This window comes from Crassostrea angulata, chromosome 6 (genome assembly GCF_025612915.1).
Source record: "Crassostrea angulata isolate pt1a10 chromosome 6, ASM2561291v2, whole genome shotgun sequence".
Classification (NCBI taxonomy): domain Eukaryota; kingdom Metazoa; phylum Mollusca; class Bivalvia; order Ostreida; family Ostreidae; genus Magallana; species Magallana angulata.
Window position 1 is genome coordinate 9,339,940 of NC_069116.1, and position 16,917 is coordinate 9,356,856.

The window sequence follows — 16,917 nt, forward strand, 5'->3', positions numbered from 1 at the left end:
ATACGTTGTTAATTGGTCATATAGTTAAAAATGTATAATATCTGTGTCAGAGATTCTGGTGAAACGGTGCATATCTCTAGATCTGGCCTCGGTATCATGAAGCAACTTCAGACATGTCAAATTTTCGGTCAGTTATTAAATGATTATTTATCATTGAATGAGGATTATGATTTGTAATTAACATCGTTATATCAAATCACTTTTAATAGCATTTCAGTTTTGTCATTGTTTGCAATCAATAAATATTAATACAGTGTACAATTTTTGACTTTATCGTCTATTGTACCAAGGTCCACCAATTCTGTTCATTTTTATTTGGAACGAAAGGGTTACAAACCAGAACAAAATTCACTGCTACAGGGTGTACAAATTCATCGGCGAAGCGTCATTCATTGCAATTAAACAACCCAAGCTCACTAATCAGGATGTGCCATATTTATTCACTCTTGTAATAGAATAATTTTATCAAAAGCATGGTATATTTTCTATAATTCATTGCTTAAAACGGGGCCATTTTCCTTTACAACGGAAATGCCGTATATAGGGAAGTACTTTTAATTTATTATGTACACAATGTTTTAAATGTTATATTAAATGAGTAATACTATGCAGTTTAAAATATACAAGAATCATAAAATTCGTCTGCTCGGTTATTAGATAGAGACATGTCAAAAAAAGTAAATTTTCATTCCTCTAGGGTTGAAATGCACGTATAATTATTTATTAGTATTATATTTCAGGCAAGTCGCATGGGAGGGGAGGGGGCTGTGGAGTCTAGCCTCCCTCATATTTTTTCTCATTTTTCTTCAACTTAAAGAGGTTCGCTCCTTAGGTTTAGGGTAGTCATTTTGGGGCACCTCTAATCTGAAAATTCTGCATCACGTATTAATTCTAGTAGTATAAATCACAATTTTTGGTGGAAGGTTTTTAAAAAAAGGAAATGAATAATTGTCATAACTCACTAGTTTTAGAGTACTGTTACTTAAGCTTCCTAATTTTTATCGCATAGCAAACTTCTAGATAGTTTGTGTATTACGATACATTCATGATGTTCTAAAAAAAACATGTTAAAACAATATTTTGATATTTCTATCAATATATATATATATTGGCATATTTAGCTTATATTTCATAGAGATTCAGAAAAAGTAACTCCAATTTTGGCCTAAAAATAACTTATTTCATGCTATATCTCAAATTTTTTGTTTTATTCTTAAATGAGACATTAAATGTATGTCTATTTGTATGCAAAGTTTTAGAAAGATGACATTACTATAATTTTTTATTTGCATGATTACTCCAAACTTTTGTGTAACATTTGTTGTTGTGTTCATTATGTACTGGCCTTTGAAGCCATCAGTAAAGCAAGAATTTTTAAACTTTGACTTGGATTTACTTTTTAAGCCACTACATGTGTCCAACTTCATACTGTATTAAAATCATAACTAAATAATAGTTCAAACTATAAATATTTGTTTGATTTCTTCAAATTATCAATTTACATGTTAGATTTAAGCAAAAATTTGAGAAAAATTATCATTTCTTGTTTGGGTCCTATATTTTTTTAAAAAATGGCATGTGACATGGGTCACAAATAAAATAGATGAACATTTTTGGTACTCATCTTTATATCCAAGTGGTTTTTGGATGATTGACATTACTATTTTTTCAGGTGCCAACCTCCTTAAACAAACATAAAATTGAATATTATGCAGAAGGTGGTGGAAATTGGATCTTTAGACAGCCTATGGTACGTGTACCCCACCACGCAGATTGTCGGGTTCAGTATTCATTTGAACAGTTTCGTATTCACTTGATTGACAAGGAATGGAAGTTGTAGTTGAACTCAGGATTGTTGTGTATCGATTGTGTTCTTGTTGTGGATAGGATCCGTTTGTCGCCTCAATAACACTGTAATTGTGTGTGGTGATTCGAGATTCTTCAATAACTAAGTAATCGCAATGGTCTGTAAACTGCAAGAAATATCCTAAAGTAACATTGTGATTTTTAAACTTTTAACACGTTTCATGTCTTTCATTACAAATGTACTTACCTCTTCCACCGGTGCCGACCTTGATTTCCTTGAAAAAAGATATTGATTAAAAATGAATAAAATTTGTACTGTTAACATTTGGTTAACATTTCTAATCCTTTTTACTGAACCATGTACCACAGTATGATTAGATGATTAGCTTTTTTACCTCATAGAAGGATACTTAAGATTGGATGTTGGTGGTCTCTTTTAAAATCATTTGTTAAACAAACTAAATATATCAGCTCTCTACCATAATTAAAAGTTACTATTTGCCATTTTCGAATAGCTTAAGAGAGAGCACTGAAACTTAAGCAATGTTGCCTGATGGTTATTTTGCAGCCAATAATTTATTATTGCACGCAATGTGTGACGTGTACCTGAAGCGTCTATACAGCAGTGCGCAGACTCCCAGGAGTATTAGCAATGCTAAACTCACAAAAATGATGACCAGTACAAAATTGTTCTTGGGATCCGAGAGAATGGAAACTTCTGGAGGACCAGTGGAGAGAGGAGTCCTTGAATGGGTTGAAGATGCGGCTCGTATTCCTGTTCTGGTTGTTGGCAAAGTTGTTCTTGGGCTTTCGTGGGGAAGATAATCTTTACAGAAATATTTTGTAGGAATAAAAAATCAGTATTATGAAAACAAAACAAAAATTTTTAATGTCATGTCAAAAAAAGAATTAAAGTCACTTAAGTCCCTTTGTTACAAACTGCAAGTTGTTTCCGTCCGATATTTCGCCATCCCTATATAGACTTTTTTTTTCAATTATAAACTTTTTAGAAACGACAAATCAAATCCCTTAACTAAATTAATATTTTTATCCGTACGTGATGATGTATGAGAGTAACTCTTTCAGCCTTTATTAATCTTCCCTTTTTATATTTAATTCAGCTCCAGTTCTCTATCTTAGCATATATTTTTATTAAATTGCATTATTAGCAATATAACTGCTATGCACCTCCTAAGTTTACTATACCACAAACGTGACACTAACGTTTAATTAATTGTACAAGATCCAAAATAATGATTCAATATGCCACCCTAACCCAAATCTATACTTATAAATTAAGGCATTTTGCAAATAAAATACAAAATGCCTGCACCAGAGTACTTGCTTACACCTTTGGTTTTTCAACACATATGTGATGATGTCCGTAAGGTATAATTGAATTATAACTAATAAGTTGTTATTGTGAAAAATAATTTTAAAAAACCTACTTTCATTTTCGATAAACAAGCCCGAAATAGCAAAAATGAGAGTAAGGTGGTGAAGACGCTTTGGCGGATCCAAATCATGGATAGTCACAATCAAAATATATACATGTACTTCTGCATAGAAGTTAAGATCTGACTAATCAACGAAAAGTGTAGGGCGAGTTCATCTTGCATCGCGGGCAGATACCTTGGATCAGACTTCGATTTAAAAAAGTTAATTAAATGGAACAATTAAATGCAATTTTAGTAATAATAGAAAGAACATTCCAGAACGGGGTGCCCAGAAACGAGTTTACTAATTGACATCATGGCGGAGAGTGTAGGGCGATTTAACCATCGGACAGATACTTTGAATTTGACAACTTTGGTTTAAAATATTCATGCAGCTGGATAATAATTGGATAACCTAGCTTTCTTTATTTTCATGCATTTTTTACAACGACAGATTGGTTGTAAACCTTAGACAATAATTTGTAAACATTACCAGTTATCGGCTAAACTGAGAGTTCTGGTTAATAGCACGCGACTATCCGAGATTTTTTAATATTCAGTCGTCTGTTTCGAATAAAGAAAAGTTATAAGTTTGCTTAATTAAAAACTTTCTTGAATATGATTTAACCATGAGCTTGAACGATCATTGTTTACCGCTGATTTACATCTTTGCACTTTCATCAGTGGGGGGAAGTGACGTGAAAAGTTAAAACTAGAATAAGACCTCTTTGTGACACGTTATTATATACATTTTTCGATTTGAAATAATATCAGTACATATATTAAACATGTAGAAACAAAAGGAATTCATCAGTAAACTCTGAGAGATTCAAAGCGCAGTTAAACGCATGATTGCCCAAAATTGTGTATTAAAAAGTCTTCGATTTTGTGTATTACCGTATGATAACAAACAAATAAGTTTATGAGTTTAGTTTATGTAACATAACCCCCAGCTACTACCTTTAGTCTGACCAAAAAAGGGGCATATTATAATTTAAATTACATTATGCAGAGTATCAATCAACATGTATACATGGATTTTATTATGTTATTATCGCAAAGGCGATAAGTGCTATCTACAGTAAATCGTAAAACATTTGGGAAGTGCTTAACACAAAGCACAAAAACAACAAGTTTTGAGTATTTAATAATGATATAATTTAAATGATAGATAAAGAAGGAAATCACCATTCAAAGTATGTCAATATTTATCCAAAAATATCAAGAAATTTTAGCCGATAACTGGCACAGTGCCAGTATGGTTAAAATTGTCATTAGAATAGATATCTATATCTTTTTTTCTCAAATGTTAAATGAAAATGTTTGATTCATAATCCAAACTAGTAATCACTCAAATCTTGTGATTATTTATCGTCTCTAAGATTGACTCGACAACATCAAATAAATCAATGTACGAGAAATACAATGTACAATATATCTGGATATGAACATATTTGTACCGATAATACTTACCATAATACACATAGATGTCGCCTTTACAGCAACGGTCCTCATACAGAGTCTGCTTTGATTGGTTATTGTTGTAATAAACCGTATAAAGCTGTTTATCCTGTATTGTGTAGCAAGAACCAAGTTCAATTCTCATGATGTTGATGTCGTTTGGAGCCGTCATATATACAAATTTACAGCAGCTGGGGAAAGAACATCTTCTGAAACTGGACCTTGGCATAATTCACCTACATAAATGTATTTAAAAAAACTTTTAAAAAACAGTTCCTCGTGAAATAATTCCTCATATCTACATATCTACTCTATCCAATAGATCAAACTTGCTACATATTCCATAATAAGTTTATACTTATTATAGCAATATGTCAAATGTATCCGTAGCTGTTCCATGAAAAAAGTGATATATTTAATACATATACTTATGGACATTTTTGTACATTTTAAAAAAGTGTTGATTGAAACACTTTTTACAATAAGAAGGGCGAAATTGAGAGAGATCTGCAACTATTTTAAATCTTACGTAATAGATTCAAACTTGCGTTTGAGTTGATTAGCTGAACATACGACATAATAAATCGTAATAACGAGATAATAAGTCGTAAAGACAACATAAACCAAGTCCTAAGGTAAGTCGAACAGATGAGTTACGAAATCGTAATATTAATGTTCATATACTGCATTATCTTTCAAGGTACTTCAAGTTAACCTCTACCAATTGCATGACTCTTATAGATAAGGTTTTTCTACACGATAATAGGTTGCTTTTAGTGATTATGTCAAATATGCCAAAACTTCCGTAAGCTGAATTATTTCCAAATAAATGTGTTCATGCCATTATTATTGTAGCAATTGTAGCTGTTCTAAAAAAAAAACCCTTAAAATATCTCATTATGTCACTCATCCTTGCAACCTATGCCGACAGGAAACTCTCTGCTTGCAAAGACGTATGTCTTTATTTTTCAATTGTGTTCCCTTTATTTGAATTTTTATCATCAATTTCGTGGGGGTTTTTTTGTATATTCATTTATTGCATGATAGATACTGATTGATATATAGGCGATTGTACATGATGTAACAAAGTCATTGCACCGTTGTTCATTGTTATATCATTAAATTTAATTTAAGCTTTCTTTGCAAACACAGACATATAGCTTATTCATTAATTGTTATACCCCTACGGCCAAAAGCTAATAATAACCTTTTGATAAATATGTAAATAATTGTGTTACTATAAACATATCAAGTGCAAAACCAAGTTTTACGACAGTCTGTTCAGCTCTACAGATGTGTAAATTATCATAAAAGTAACAAAAGTTTTAATTCTACCCTTTTGCTGAAATAATCCTCACATTGAAGTGGTTTCTGTCTTCTTAGATTAGCAGGAGCTTGTCGCGGAAGGAAAAGAGATATTTGCCATCACTATTATTATATTTTTTGACATCATACTCGCACTTTAAGTGGATGCATCAACATATAAATAGTTTCATTATCGAGGACAGACCGTATATAGAGATTGAAATTAACTGCTACAGTATCAGTGTGTGTCATCTGACGAAGAAACATTTGATTGTCTACGCTGGGAGAGAGAGAGAGAGATGTTGGATTATTTTTACAACATATAAATCTCCCAAGGTAATGAAAAAGGGCTGTGTTTAAAAATATACATGAATAAAACATTTTAATTCTGCTGGCTAATTTGTTGACCTCCCAGCCTCTTTAAAATAATGAAAGTTCATAAATCGGCATGCTGCAGTATTGTGCTGCTTACCAAATTATAAAATCTTTAATTTTTTGGTTTGTTTCTAGTTGAAAAGAAGTGCATAAGCACGCACGAAAGATCTATCCAGAATTATGAAATTAGTGAACTTTTGGTTTTGGCATACGTGGTTAATTGGTCATAAAGTTAAAAATGTATAATATCTGTGTCAGAGATTCTGGTAAAACGGTGTATATCTCTAGATCAGGCCTCGGTATCATGAAGCAATTTCAGACATGTCAAATTTTCAGTCAGTTATTAAATGATTATTTATCATTGAATGAGGATTATGATTTGTAATTAACATCGTTATATCAAATCACCTTTAATAGCATTTCAGTTTTGTCATTGTTTGCAATCAATAAATATTAATACAGTGTACAATTTTTGACTTCATAAACATGTACTTATCGTCTATTGTACCAAGGTCCACCCATTCTGTTCATTTTTATTTGGAACGACAGGGTCACAAACCAGAACAAAATTCACTGTTACAGGGTGTACAAAATCATCGGTAATGTGTCATTTATTGCAATAAAAACAACCCAAGCTCTCAACACTAATCAGGATGTGTCATATTTATTCACTCTTGTAATAGATTAATTTTATCAAAAGCATGGTATATTTTCTATAATTCATTGTTTAAAACGGGGCCGTTTTCATGTGTTTAAATGTCATCCTTTACAACGGAAATGCCGTATATAAGGAAGAACTTTTAATTTATTATGTACACAATGTTTTAAATGTTATATTAAATGAGTAATACTATGCAGTTCAAAATATACAAGAATCATAAAATTCGTCTGCTCGGTTATTAGATAGGGACATGTCAAAATAAAGTAAATTTTCATTCCTCTAGGGTTGAAATGCATGTATAATTATTTATTAGTATTATCTTTCAGGCAAGTCGCATGGGAGGGAAGGGGGCTGTGGAGTCTAGCCACCCTCATATTTTTTTCTCATTTTTCATCTTTAAGAGGTTCGCTCCTTAGGTTTAGGGTAGTCATTTTGGGGCACCTCTAATCTGAAAATTCTGCATCACATATTAATTCTAGTAGTATAAATCACAAATTTTGGTGGAAGGTTTTTAAAAAAAGGAATAGAACAATTTTCATAACTCAGTAGTTTTAGAGTACTGTTACTTAAGCTTCCTAATTTTCGTCGCAGACCAAATTTCTAGATAGTTTGTGTATTACGATATATTCATGATGTTCTAAAAAAAAATGTTAAAACAATATTTTGATATTTCTATCAATATATATATTTTGGCATATTTAGCTTATATTGCATAGAAATCAAGAAAAAATAACTCCAATTTTGGCCTAAAATTAGCTTATTTCATGCTATATCTCAAATTGCTTGTTTTATTCTTAAATGAGACATTAAATGTATGTCTATTTGTATGCAAAGTTTTGGAAAGATGACATTACTATAATTTTTAGCCTGGCTCTGCTGAAAGCAGTGTCCTGGCTATAGGCAGGCAAATCACCAATGTTACTATAAATAGCACAACCTTAAAAGTAAACAAAAAACCAAACAGCGTCAAAGTAAAGCTTCCGCTATACCAAATAGTTACACAAAAAGCCACGTTTTGTCAAAAGTGTTGACATTTTGTTTCTTTTTTTTGAAATTTCGAATGAGTTGTCTTTTTTAGCTTTCTTATTAATAATGTGTTTTTAAGACATTACTATGCATTTTGGACCCATACAATGCGCATGAATTTCCATGAACTACTTTGCTGCGCGATGAAGAAATGGGGATTGAATATATAATGCTTGTTGCAAAATTCAAGGCAGCAACTGTTGAACTTTTTTTTTTATAATTCATTTTTTTTGTGTTCATTTTCACAATCATATATGATTTCATAAAGAAGGTAATATATATAAGAATTTTTGGCATTCTCACTTTCACACTCTTTCTCTCCCTTACATACTACATTCTCTTCAGAGCAAACATAAAGGATATATATATACAAGCATATACACACACATATATAATAAGAACAGTTGTTTACCAAGTTTAAAATTATATCTCAAATATGTTTTTCCAATTTACCCAGAGTTTATTAAATTTTGTTATATCACATGATTTGATAGCTTTATATTTTTCAACTTTATATTTGAATGACAGATGATGTTAACATTCCAACAATGTCAGGTTTTTTGTCTTGTTTTGAACAATTAAAAATGTATTGCTTGGAGTACAGAATTATAAAATTAACTACTTTGTTGTAACCACTGAATGGAAGTTCACCAAATAGTACATTTTTAACATTAAAGCCAACTCTATTTAAAGTTTTTCTATAAATATACATACTAAGATTATTCCATATAGGAGGTATTTCTGAACATGTCATAAATACGTGCTGAATTGTTTCCACATTGTCCTTATAAAAAGCACATGCATCATATGAAATAACATTAATGGAAAATGGAACACTGAACTATCAATTCACTTAGATATAAATGATTCTGTGAAAGATTTTTTTAAAGTTTGTTTTAAGACAACTACTGATACTTCAATACAATGGCTACAATACAGAATTCTTCACAGAATTCTTCCAACAAACTATTATTTGAAAAAACTGATGAACTTTTTAACTTCTTCTAGACAGACATATTTTTTGTTTATAGACGCCTACAAAATTTGGTCGCTCTCTGACGCTTTGCCGACATTAAAAGCACGAGAGAGAGAGAGAGAGAGAGAGAGAGAGAGAGAGAGAGAGAGAGAGAGAGAGAGAGAGAGAGAGATTTTCAGTCTTTACTACACAATATGCATGAAGACACACCAAAAGAGCCCGGCTTTTAGTACTTCAGTACTTTGATTTTATTTGCATGATTACTCCAACATTTTGTAACATCTGTTGTTGTGTTCATTATACATGTACTGGCCTTTGAAGCCACAAGTAAAGCAAGAGTTTTTAAACTTTGACTTGGATTTACTTTTTAAGTCACTACATGTGTCCAACTTCATACTGTATTAAAATCATAACTAAATAATAGTTCAAACTATAAATATTTGTTTGATTTCTTCAAATTATCAATTTACATGTTAGATTTAAGCAAAAATTTGAGAAAAATTATCAATTCTTGTTTGGGTCCTGTATTTTCAAAAAATGGCATGTGACATGGATCACAAATAAAATAAATGAACATTTTTGGTACTCATCTTTATATCCAAGTGGTTTTTGGATGATTGACATTACTATTATTTCAGGTGCCAACCTCCTTAAACAAACATAAATTGAATATTATGCAGAAGGTGGTGGAAATTGGATCTTTAGACAGCCTATGGTACGTGTACCCAACCACGCAGATTGTCGGGTTCAGTATTTATTTGAACAGTTTCGTATTCACTTGATTGACAAGGAATGGAAGTTGTAGTTGAACTCAGGATTGTTGTGTACGGATTGTGTTCTTGTTGTGGATAGGATCCGTTTGTCGCCTCAATAACACTGTAATTGTGTGTGGTGATTCGAGATTCGTCAATGACTAAGTAATCGCAATGGTCTGTAAACTGCAAGAAATATCCTAAAGTTACAAAAGTGATTTTTAAACTTTAAACACGTTTCGTGTCTTTCATTACAAATGTACTTACCTCTTCCACCGGTGCCGACCTTGATTTCCTTGAAATATTAAAAATGAATAAAATTAGTACTGTTAACAATTGATTAACATTTCTAATAAGTTTTACTGGACCACGTGCTATAATGATAAAACGATAAAAAATTTACTGTTAACATTTGGTTAACATTTCTAATCCTTTTTACTGAACCATGTACCACAGTATGATTAGATGATTAGCTTTTTTACCTCATAGAAGGATACTCAAGATTGGATGTTGGTGGTCTCTTTTAAAATCATTTGTTAAACAAACTAAATATATCAGCTATCTACCATAATTAAAAGTTAATATTTGACATTTTCAAATAGCTTAAGAGAGAGCACTGAAACTTAAGCAATGTTGCCTGATGGTTATTTTGCAGCCAATAATTTATTATTGCACGCAATGTGTGACGTGTACCTGAAGCGTCTATACAGCAGTGCGCAGACTCCCAGGAGTATTAGCAATGCTAAACTCACAAAAATGATGACCAGTACAAAAGTGTTCTTGGGATCCGAGGGAATGGACACTTCTGGAGGACCAGTGGAGAGAGGAGTCCTTGAATGGGTTGAAGACGCGGCTCGTATTCCTGTTCTGGTTGTTGGCAAAGTTGTTCTTGGGCTTTCGTGGGGAAGATAATCTTTACAGAAATATTTTGTATGAATAAAAAATGAGTATTATGAAAACAAAACAAAAAAATTTTAATGTCATGTTAAAAAAATTAAAGTCAATTAAGTCCCTTTGTGGCAAACTGCAAGTTGTTTCCGTCTGATATTTCGCCATCCCTATGTAGACTTTTTTCAATTATAAACTTTTTAGAAACGACAAATCAAATCCCTCAACTCAGCCAATATTTTTATCCGTACGTGATGATGTATGATAGTAACTCTTTCAGCCTTTATTAATCTTCCCTTTTTTATATTCAGTTCAGCTCCAGAACCCTATCTTAGCATATATTTTTATTAAATTGCATTATTAGCAATATAACTGCTAAACGCCTCCTAAGTTTATTATACCACAAACATGACACTAACGTTTAATTAATTGTACAAGATCCAAATTAATGTTTCAATATGCCACCCTAACCCAAATCTTTACTTATAAATTAATGCATTTTCACCAGAGTACTTGCTTACACCTTTGGTATTTCAACACATTATTATGTGATGATGTCTGTAAGGTATAATTGAATTATAACTAATGAGTTGTTATTGTTAAATTAATCAAAAACCTACTTTCAATTTCGATAAACAAGCCCGAAATAGCAAAAATGAGAGTAAGGTGGTGAACACGCTTTGGCGGATCCAAGTCATGGATAGTCGCAATCAAAATATATCACCCCTGCGAATGTGTTCGGAATGTTTTCTTTATCGTTGCTAAGTACGTAATAAATCGAGAGGTGCTCGAATGAAAGTTCACGAGACTTCACCGATATGTGTTCAATTCCTGTGAAATTTCGAGCGGAATAAAATCGAAAAATATGTAAGTACTGGTCGTTTTTCATATCATATCCTACTTTAATTTATGTTAAAAATAGGAAAGCTTTTAAGATGTATGTCTTATTCCACCATCTAACAGTTATTTATATTAAACGATGATATTCAGAACAGAGTTATCGTTCGTGTTCAAACACGTGTAGAGTGATTGAAAATATAAACACTGGGTTGTTTAATAAAAAATAAAATCATAGCAATGTTTGATGCTTGTATTGTGCAATATCATGTTTAAAAAAAATAATAGGTATCTGTTTTGCATAAAAAAACATTTTCAAAGAACATTCTGCATAAAATAGTATAGTCTATTTCACTATTGATGTTATCACTAGGTCAGGCGCGGATTGAAAATTAATCCTCAGAAGGGATCTCTTTTAATCATGTTAGTTGTTGCAACAGCAGACAAAAACTAATTTTTGTATTGTCACATTTCTAGACTACTTTTTATTCGCCATTTAATGAAGATAAAGTTTAAAATCAATAAACCTCTAGATTTTATAATTGACTACAAGAACCTAGATTCTGTGAAATAGACTAGCTATAAACGCGAGGCACGATTTTTACTGCGAAACTGAAAGGGTCAAATAAAACCACGTGGTCTAAAATTTGAATGACAATAACATTCGCAGAGGTGTATATACATGTACTTCTGCATAGAAGTTAATATTTGACTAATCAACGAAAAGTGTAGGGCGAGTTCATCTTGCATCGCGGGCAGATACCTTGGATCAGACTTTGATTTAAAAAAAGTTAATAAAATTAAATGCGATTTTAGTATTAATAGAAAAAACATTCCAGAACGGGGTGCCCAGAAACGAGTTTACTAATTGACATCATGGCGGAGAGTGTAGGGCGATTTAACCATCGGACAGATACTTTGAATTTGACAACTTTGGTTTAAAATATTCATGCAAATGGATAATAATGCATAACCTAGCGTGCTTTAATTTCATGCTTTTTACAACGACAGATTGGTTGCAAACCTTAGACAATAATTTGTAAACATTATCAGTTATCGGCTAAGGCCAGTTATCGGCTAAACTGAGAGTTCTGGTTAATAGCACGCGACTATCCGAGATTTTTAATATTCAGTCGTCTGTTTTGAATAAAGAAAAGTTATAAGTTTGTTTTTTTTTTTTATTTATGTTTTTTATTCATGACTTTCACAGCTTTCTTACATAATACATTTCTTTTGGAATCTCAACATTTTTTTACATACAATATACATGCAAGAATAGATATATAATAGTTCACAATGGTGTGAAAGTTTGTTTTTTATGTTTTTAGTGGGGGTGAGAAAGGACAGAAAACATTGAGTGAAATAATATGCATATAAACACAACCAAAAGAAACAAAAGAAGAAAAGCAAATAAAAAATATAACATGCACACCAACTTATAAATTGACAGCTCTAAATTTAAGGATTTTCCAATATGTGATTATAATATACACAAACAACAGCATGAACATAATATTTAGCACGTACATGTACATATATTTATTTATGAGAGAAAAGAAGGCGGAGAGAAAAAGCTGACGGGGCAATGGTTGCTTTGCAGCATAGCTGTCTATCAGGGATTGCTTATCAAAAAGATTTATTTAGATTTTTTAAAAAAGCATCATACATTCTTTTAAACAATAACAAATAGTTGGGGATATAGTAAAGACTTGCTAAATTCTTTCAATAATATTCTCCAAGTGTCTCTCAAATTTTTCAAATTCACAGTTCTTTAAAAGTAAATATTTTTCCACAAGAAGCCTGTTTTCAATTTTCCTTTTGAGTTCCAACACATTTAAAGTTGGGTAAGTTTTAAGTCTACAAGTGAAAATATACTGTTTTACAATATAACTTAACAGGTTTTGTATTCTATACATATGGTAGTTTTTATATTTACCAAAAAGTATACTTTGCTTATCAAACATTAGGGACACCCTGTAGTTTCTTAAAAATAACTCTTCAATGTCACTCCATAATTCTTTTACAAATGGGCATTCCACAAAAAGATGGCTGATTGTTTCAGAATCTTGTTTACAAAAAGAACATTTAGGGGATTCAATAAGTTTAAGCTTATGCAAGTAATAATTTGTTGGTAATATCCTGTGTAAAATTTGGAATTGTAACCAATGGAATTTAGATTCTTGGGTTTTCTTAAAAGGAAGTTCAAATATTTTATACCAATCATTCTCATTAAATATTGTGTCATTCTCTTCCCATTTTAGTATTGCTTTATTTTGGACCCTCTTTTCCCTTATCAATATATTATACATATCTTTACATCCTTTTCTATTTTTGTAAAATATGGCTAATGTGTTTGGGATATATGGTCCAACTGTTGGTTTAATTTCTTTTATATTGCATTCACCTATTCGTTTTAATATATTCTTTTTTAGACCATTATATTCAACAAAGTTAGTCTTAATACCAAGTTCAATTAAAGATTCAAAACTTCTAAAGTCACCATCTATATCAAAAAGGTCAATGATGCAAACAAAACCAGCATTAAAAAAACTTCTCAAAAATATACTTTCCTTGTTTATCTTTACCCTTGGGTTATACCATATGTGTTCAAAAAGTGGATTGGTGTTTTGGGAGATTGTCTCACTTATTTTTATGTAACTTAGGAACACCTCTGACCAAAATTTGTTACAAAGCAAGTGTAAAATCAGAGTAATCAATCATTTTCAATCCCCCCAGTCTATAATCTTGGATGACAATATTTTTTTTTATTTTGTGGACTTTGCCACCCCATAGGAAATAATATAGTTCTTTATCAATTTCTTTTAACATTTCATTGTTGGGGTTTGGTAAGGTAAGAATAAGGTGGTTAAATTTTGGAATAATTAAATTTTTCAAAACCACTAATCGTCCAAAAGGTGTTAGTTTTCTGCGTTTCCATTGTTTCAAAGTACTTTGAATTTTTTGAAATATTGGGTTGTAATTTAAATCAATCAAGGTTATAAGTTTGCTTAAAAACTTTCTTAAATATGATTTAACCATGAGCTTGAATGGTCATTGTTTACCGCTGATTTACATCTTTGCACTTTCATCAGTGGGGTAAGTGACGTGAAAAGTTAAAACTAGAATAGGACTTCTTTCGATTTGACATTATATCAATATCAATTCATATATTAAACATGTAGAAACAAAAGGAACTCTATGAGATCCAAAGCGCAGTTAAACACCTGACTGCACAATATTGTGTATTGAAAAGTCTTCGATTTTGTGTATTACCGTATGATAACAAACAAAACATTTTATGAGTTTTGTTTATGTAACATAACCCTTAGCTACTACCTTTAGTCTGACCCAAAAAGGGGCATACTAATTTAAATTACATTAAGCAGCAAATCGAATCAACATGTATAGGGATTTTATTATGTTATTATCGCAAAGCCGATAACTGGTAGATCTACAGTAAATCGTAAAACATGGTAAATTCGGAGCGTGCTAAAAGCACAAAAACAACATGTTTTGAGTATAATTAATAATTTAAATGATGGACAAACAAGGAAATCACCATTTAAAGTATGTCAACATTTATCCAAAAATATCACGAAATAACGAAATACGAAAACAAAACGTTAAATTTTAGCCAATAACTGGCACAGTGCCAGTATGGTTAAAATGGTCATTAGAATAGATATTTATATCTTCTTTTTTCTCAAGTGTACCTTTATGATGATTATAATATTTATGTATTAAATGAAAATGTTCATCATGCAAACTAGTAATCACTCAAATCTTGTATAATTATTTATCATCTCTAAAATTGACTCGACAACATCAAATAAATCAATGAACAAGAAATACAATGTATCTGGATGTTAACATGTTTGTACCGATAATACTTACCATAATACACATAGATGTCGCCTTTACAGCAACGGTCCTCATACAGAGTCTGCTTTGATTGGTTATTGTTGTAATAAACCGTATAAAGCTGTTTATCCTGTATTGTGTAGCAAGAACCAAGTTCAATTCTCGTGATGTTGATGTCCTTTGGAGCCGTTATATGTACAAATTCACAGCAGTTAGGTTGAGAACATCTTATAAAATCGGATCTATGCATAATTCACCTACATAAATGTATTTAAAAGTGACATGTGAAAAATCAAAAAGAAACAATTGAATAATTTATCCCATCTACATTAATTATCTACATGTTATTTAACTTGTATTTCACAGTGCACTATTGAGCTTATGAGATTTATTACAATAAAAATGAGAGAAATTGAGAGAGCGGCCTCTGATATGAGGAAAGCGTCCGCTACTACTTTTACTTAGTCGTACGTAGGGATACTGTATTTTGCGTATGAAATAATAAGATGGACATACGACATGAACAGTCAAGACAATATAAACTCAGTCGTAGATAAGTCGAATGGACGAGTTACCAAGCTTTACAATTAAGGTACATCCACTTTATTATCAACTTACTTCAAATTAACCTCTACCACTATCAACTGCAATCGCATGACTCCAATACTCACGGTTTGTGAACCAGAATAATCGTCCAATAAATGGTTAACGGCTTGTGAACCAGAGTAATCGTCCAATAAATGGTTGTAACGTGAAAATGTTGCAGATATATATGCTAAAACTTCCGTACGCTTAATTGTTTTTAAATGAAAGCTATTGTGTCATTATTATTGTAGCTGTTCTAAAAAAAACTTAAAATATTTCATTAAATCATTTATCCTCGCAACCTTTGACACTCCGATACAGACACGTAGCATCGTTTTTTAAAGTGGGGGGGGGGGGGGCAGACTCATCCAAAAATTCTTCACAAGCAAAATCAAAAGGGGGGGAAGCTTTCCAAAATCCTGAAAATCCTAATCCGTTGGGGGGGGGGGGATGTATACTTTTCAGTGTTTATATCCATATCCTTATTTTCAATTCAATTTTTACATGGTCACAGAAAAGTGGATTGGGGGGGGGGGGGGGGGGTGCAACTCCATGCTTATTCAATTTTTTATTTATAAATTTAAGAAAATCTTTGTTGTGCATGCATGAGCTATTGTTTTAATTTGGCAAAATTATAGAATTCACTGTTAATGAAATGTTGAAGTATTAATTAAAATTATTATAATTAGGAACGTTAACTTACCAAGAGGTAAAGTTTGTTACATTTCAACAGTCTGCTTTTAAATTATCAATAACCTCCACTCTATTTGATGTGACATAGAAATATAACAAACCAGCCCCAAGCATTTGGAGGGAAATTTCAACAACCAATAAAATCAAAGAAGACAAAACTAAAAACCAAATGAATACCTATATACATTATACATTTGGTCAGAACCTTAATTACAACCCTAAGGCAATTTATATCATGGTCAAGATAGCTGCCTG

At 31.5% G+C, this 16,917-nt stretch overlaps 2 protein-coding genes across 2 annotated transcripts; both read right to left on the minus strand.

The window, feature by feature from the left end:
- Nucleotides 1–420: 420 nt before the first annotated feature.
- Nucleotides 421–6,193, minus strand: LOC128187146 (uncharacterized). The gene is made up of 5 exons (XM_052857374.1): nucleotides 6,039–6,193; nucleotides 4,716–4,939; nucleotides 2,413–2,632; nucleotides 2,054–2,081; nucleotides 421–1,973 (listed from the first exon to the last, which is right to left on the minus strand). The coding sequence occupies exons 2-5, from the start codon at nucleotides 4,930–4,932 to the stop codon at nucleotides 1,746–1,748; spliced, it is 693 nt and encodes a 230-aa protein (XP_052713334.1). The 5' UTR covers nucleotides 4,933–4,939; nucleotides 6,039–6,193; the 3' UTR covers nucleotides 421–1,745.
- Nucleotides 6,194–9,405: 3,212 nt separating this feature from the next.
- Nucleotides 9,406–16,273, minus strand: LOC128187149 (uncharacterized). The gene is made up of 4 exons (XM_052857378.1): nucleotides 15,418–16,273; nucleotides 10,492–10,711; nucleotides 10,066–10,093; nucleotides 9,406–9,984 (listed from the first exon to the last, which is right to left on the minus strand). The coding sequence occupies exons 1-4, from the start codon at nucleotides 15,632–15,634 to the stop codon at nucleotides 9,757–9,759; spliced, it is 693 nt and encodes a 230-aa protein (XP_052713338.1). The 5' UTR covers nucleotides 15,635–16,273; the 3' UTR covers nucleotides 9,406–9,756.
- Nucleotides 16,274–16,917: the final 644 nt, after the last annotated feature.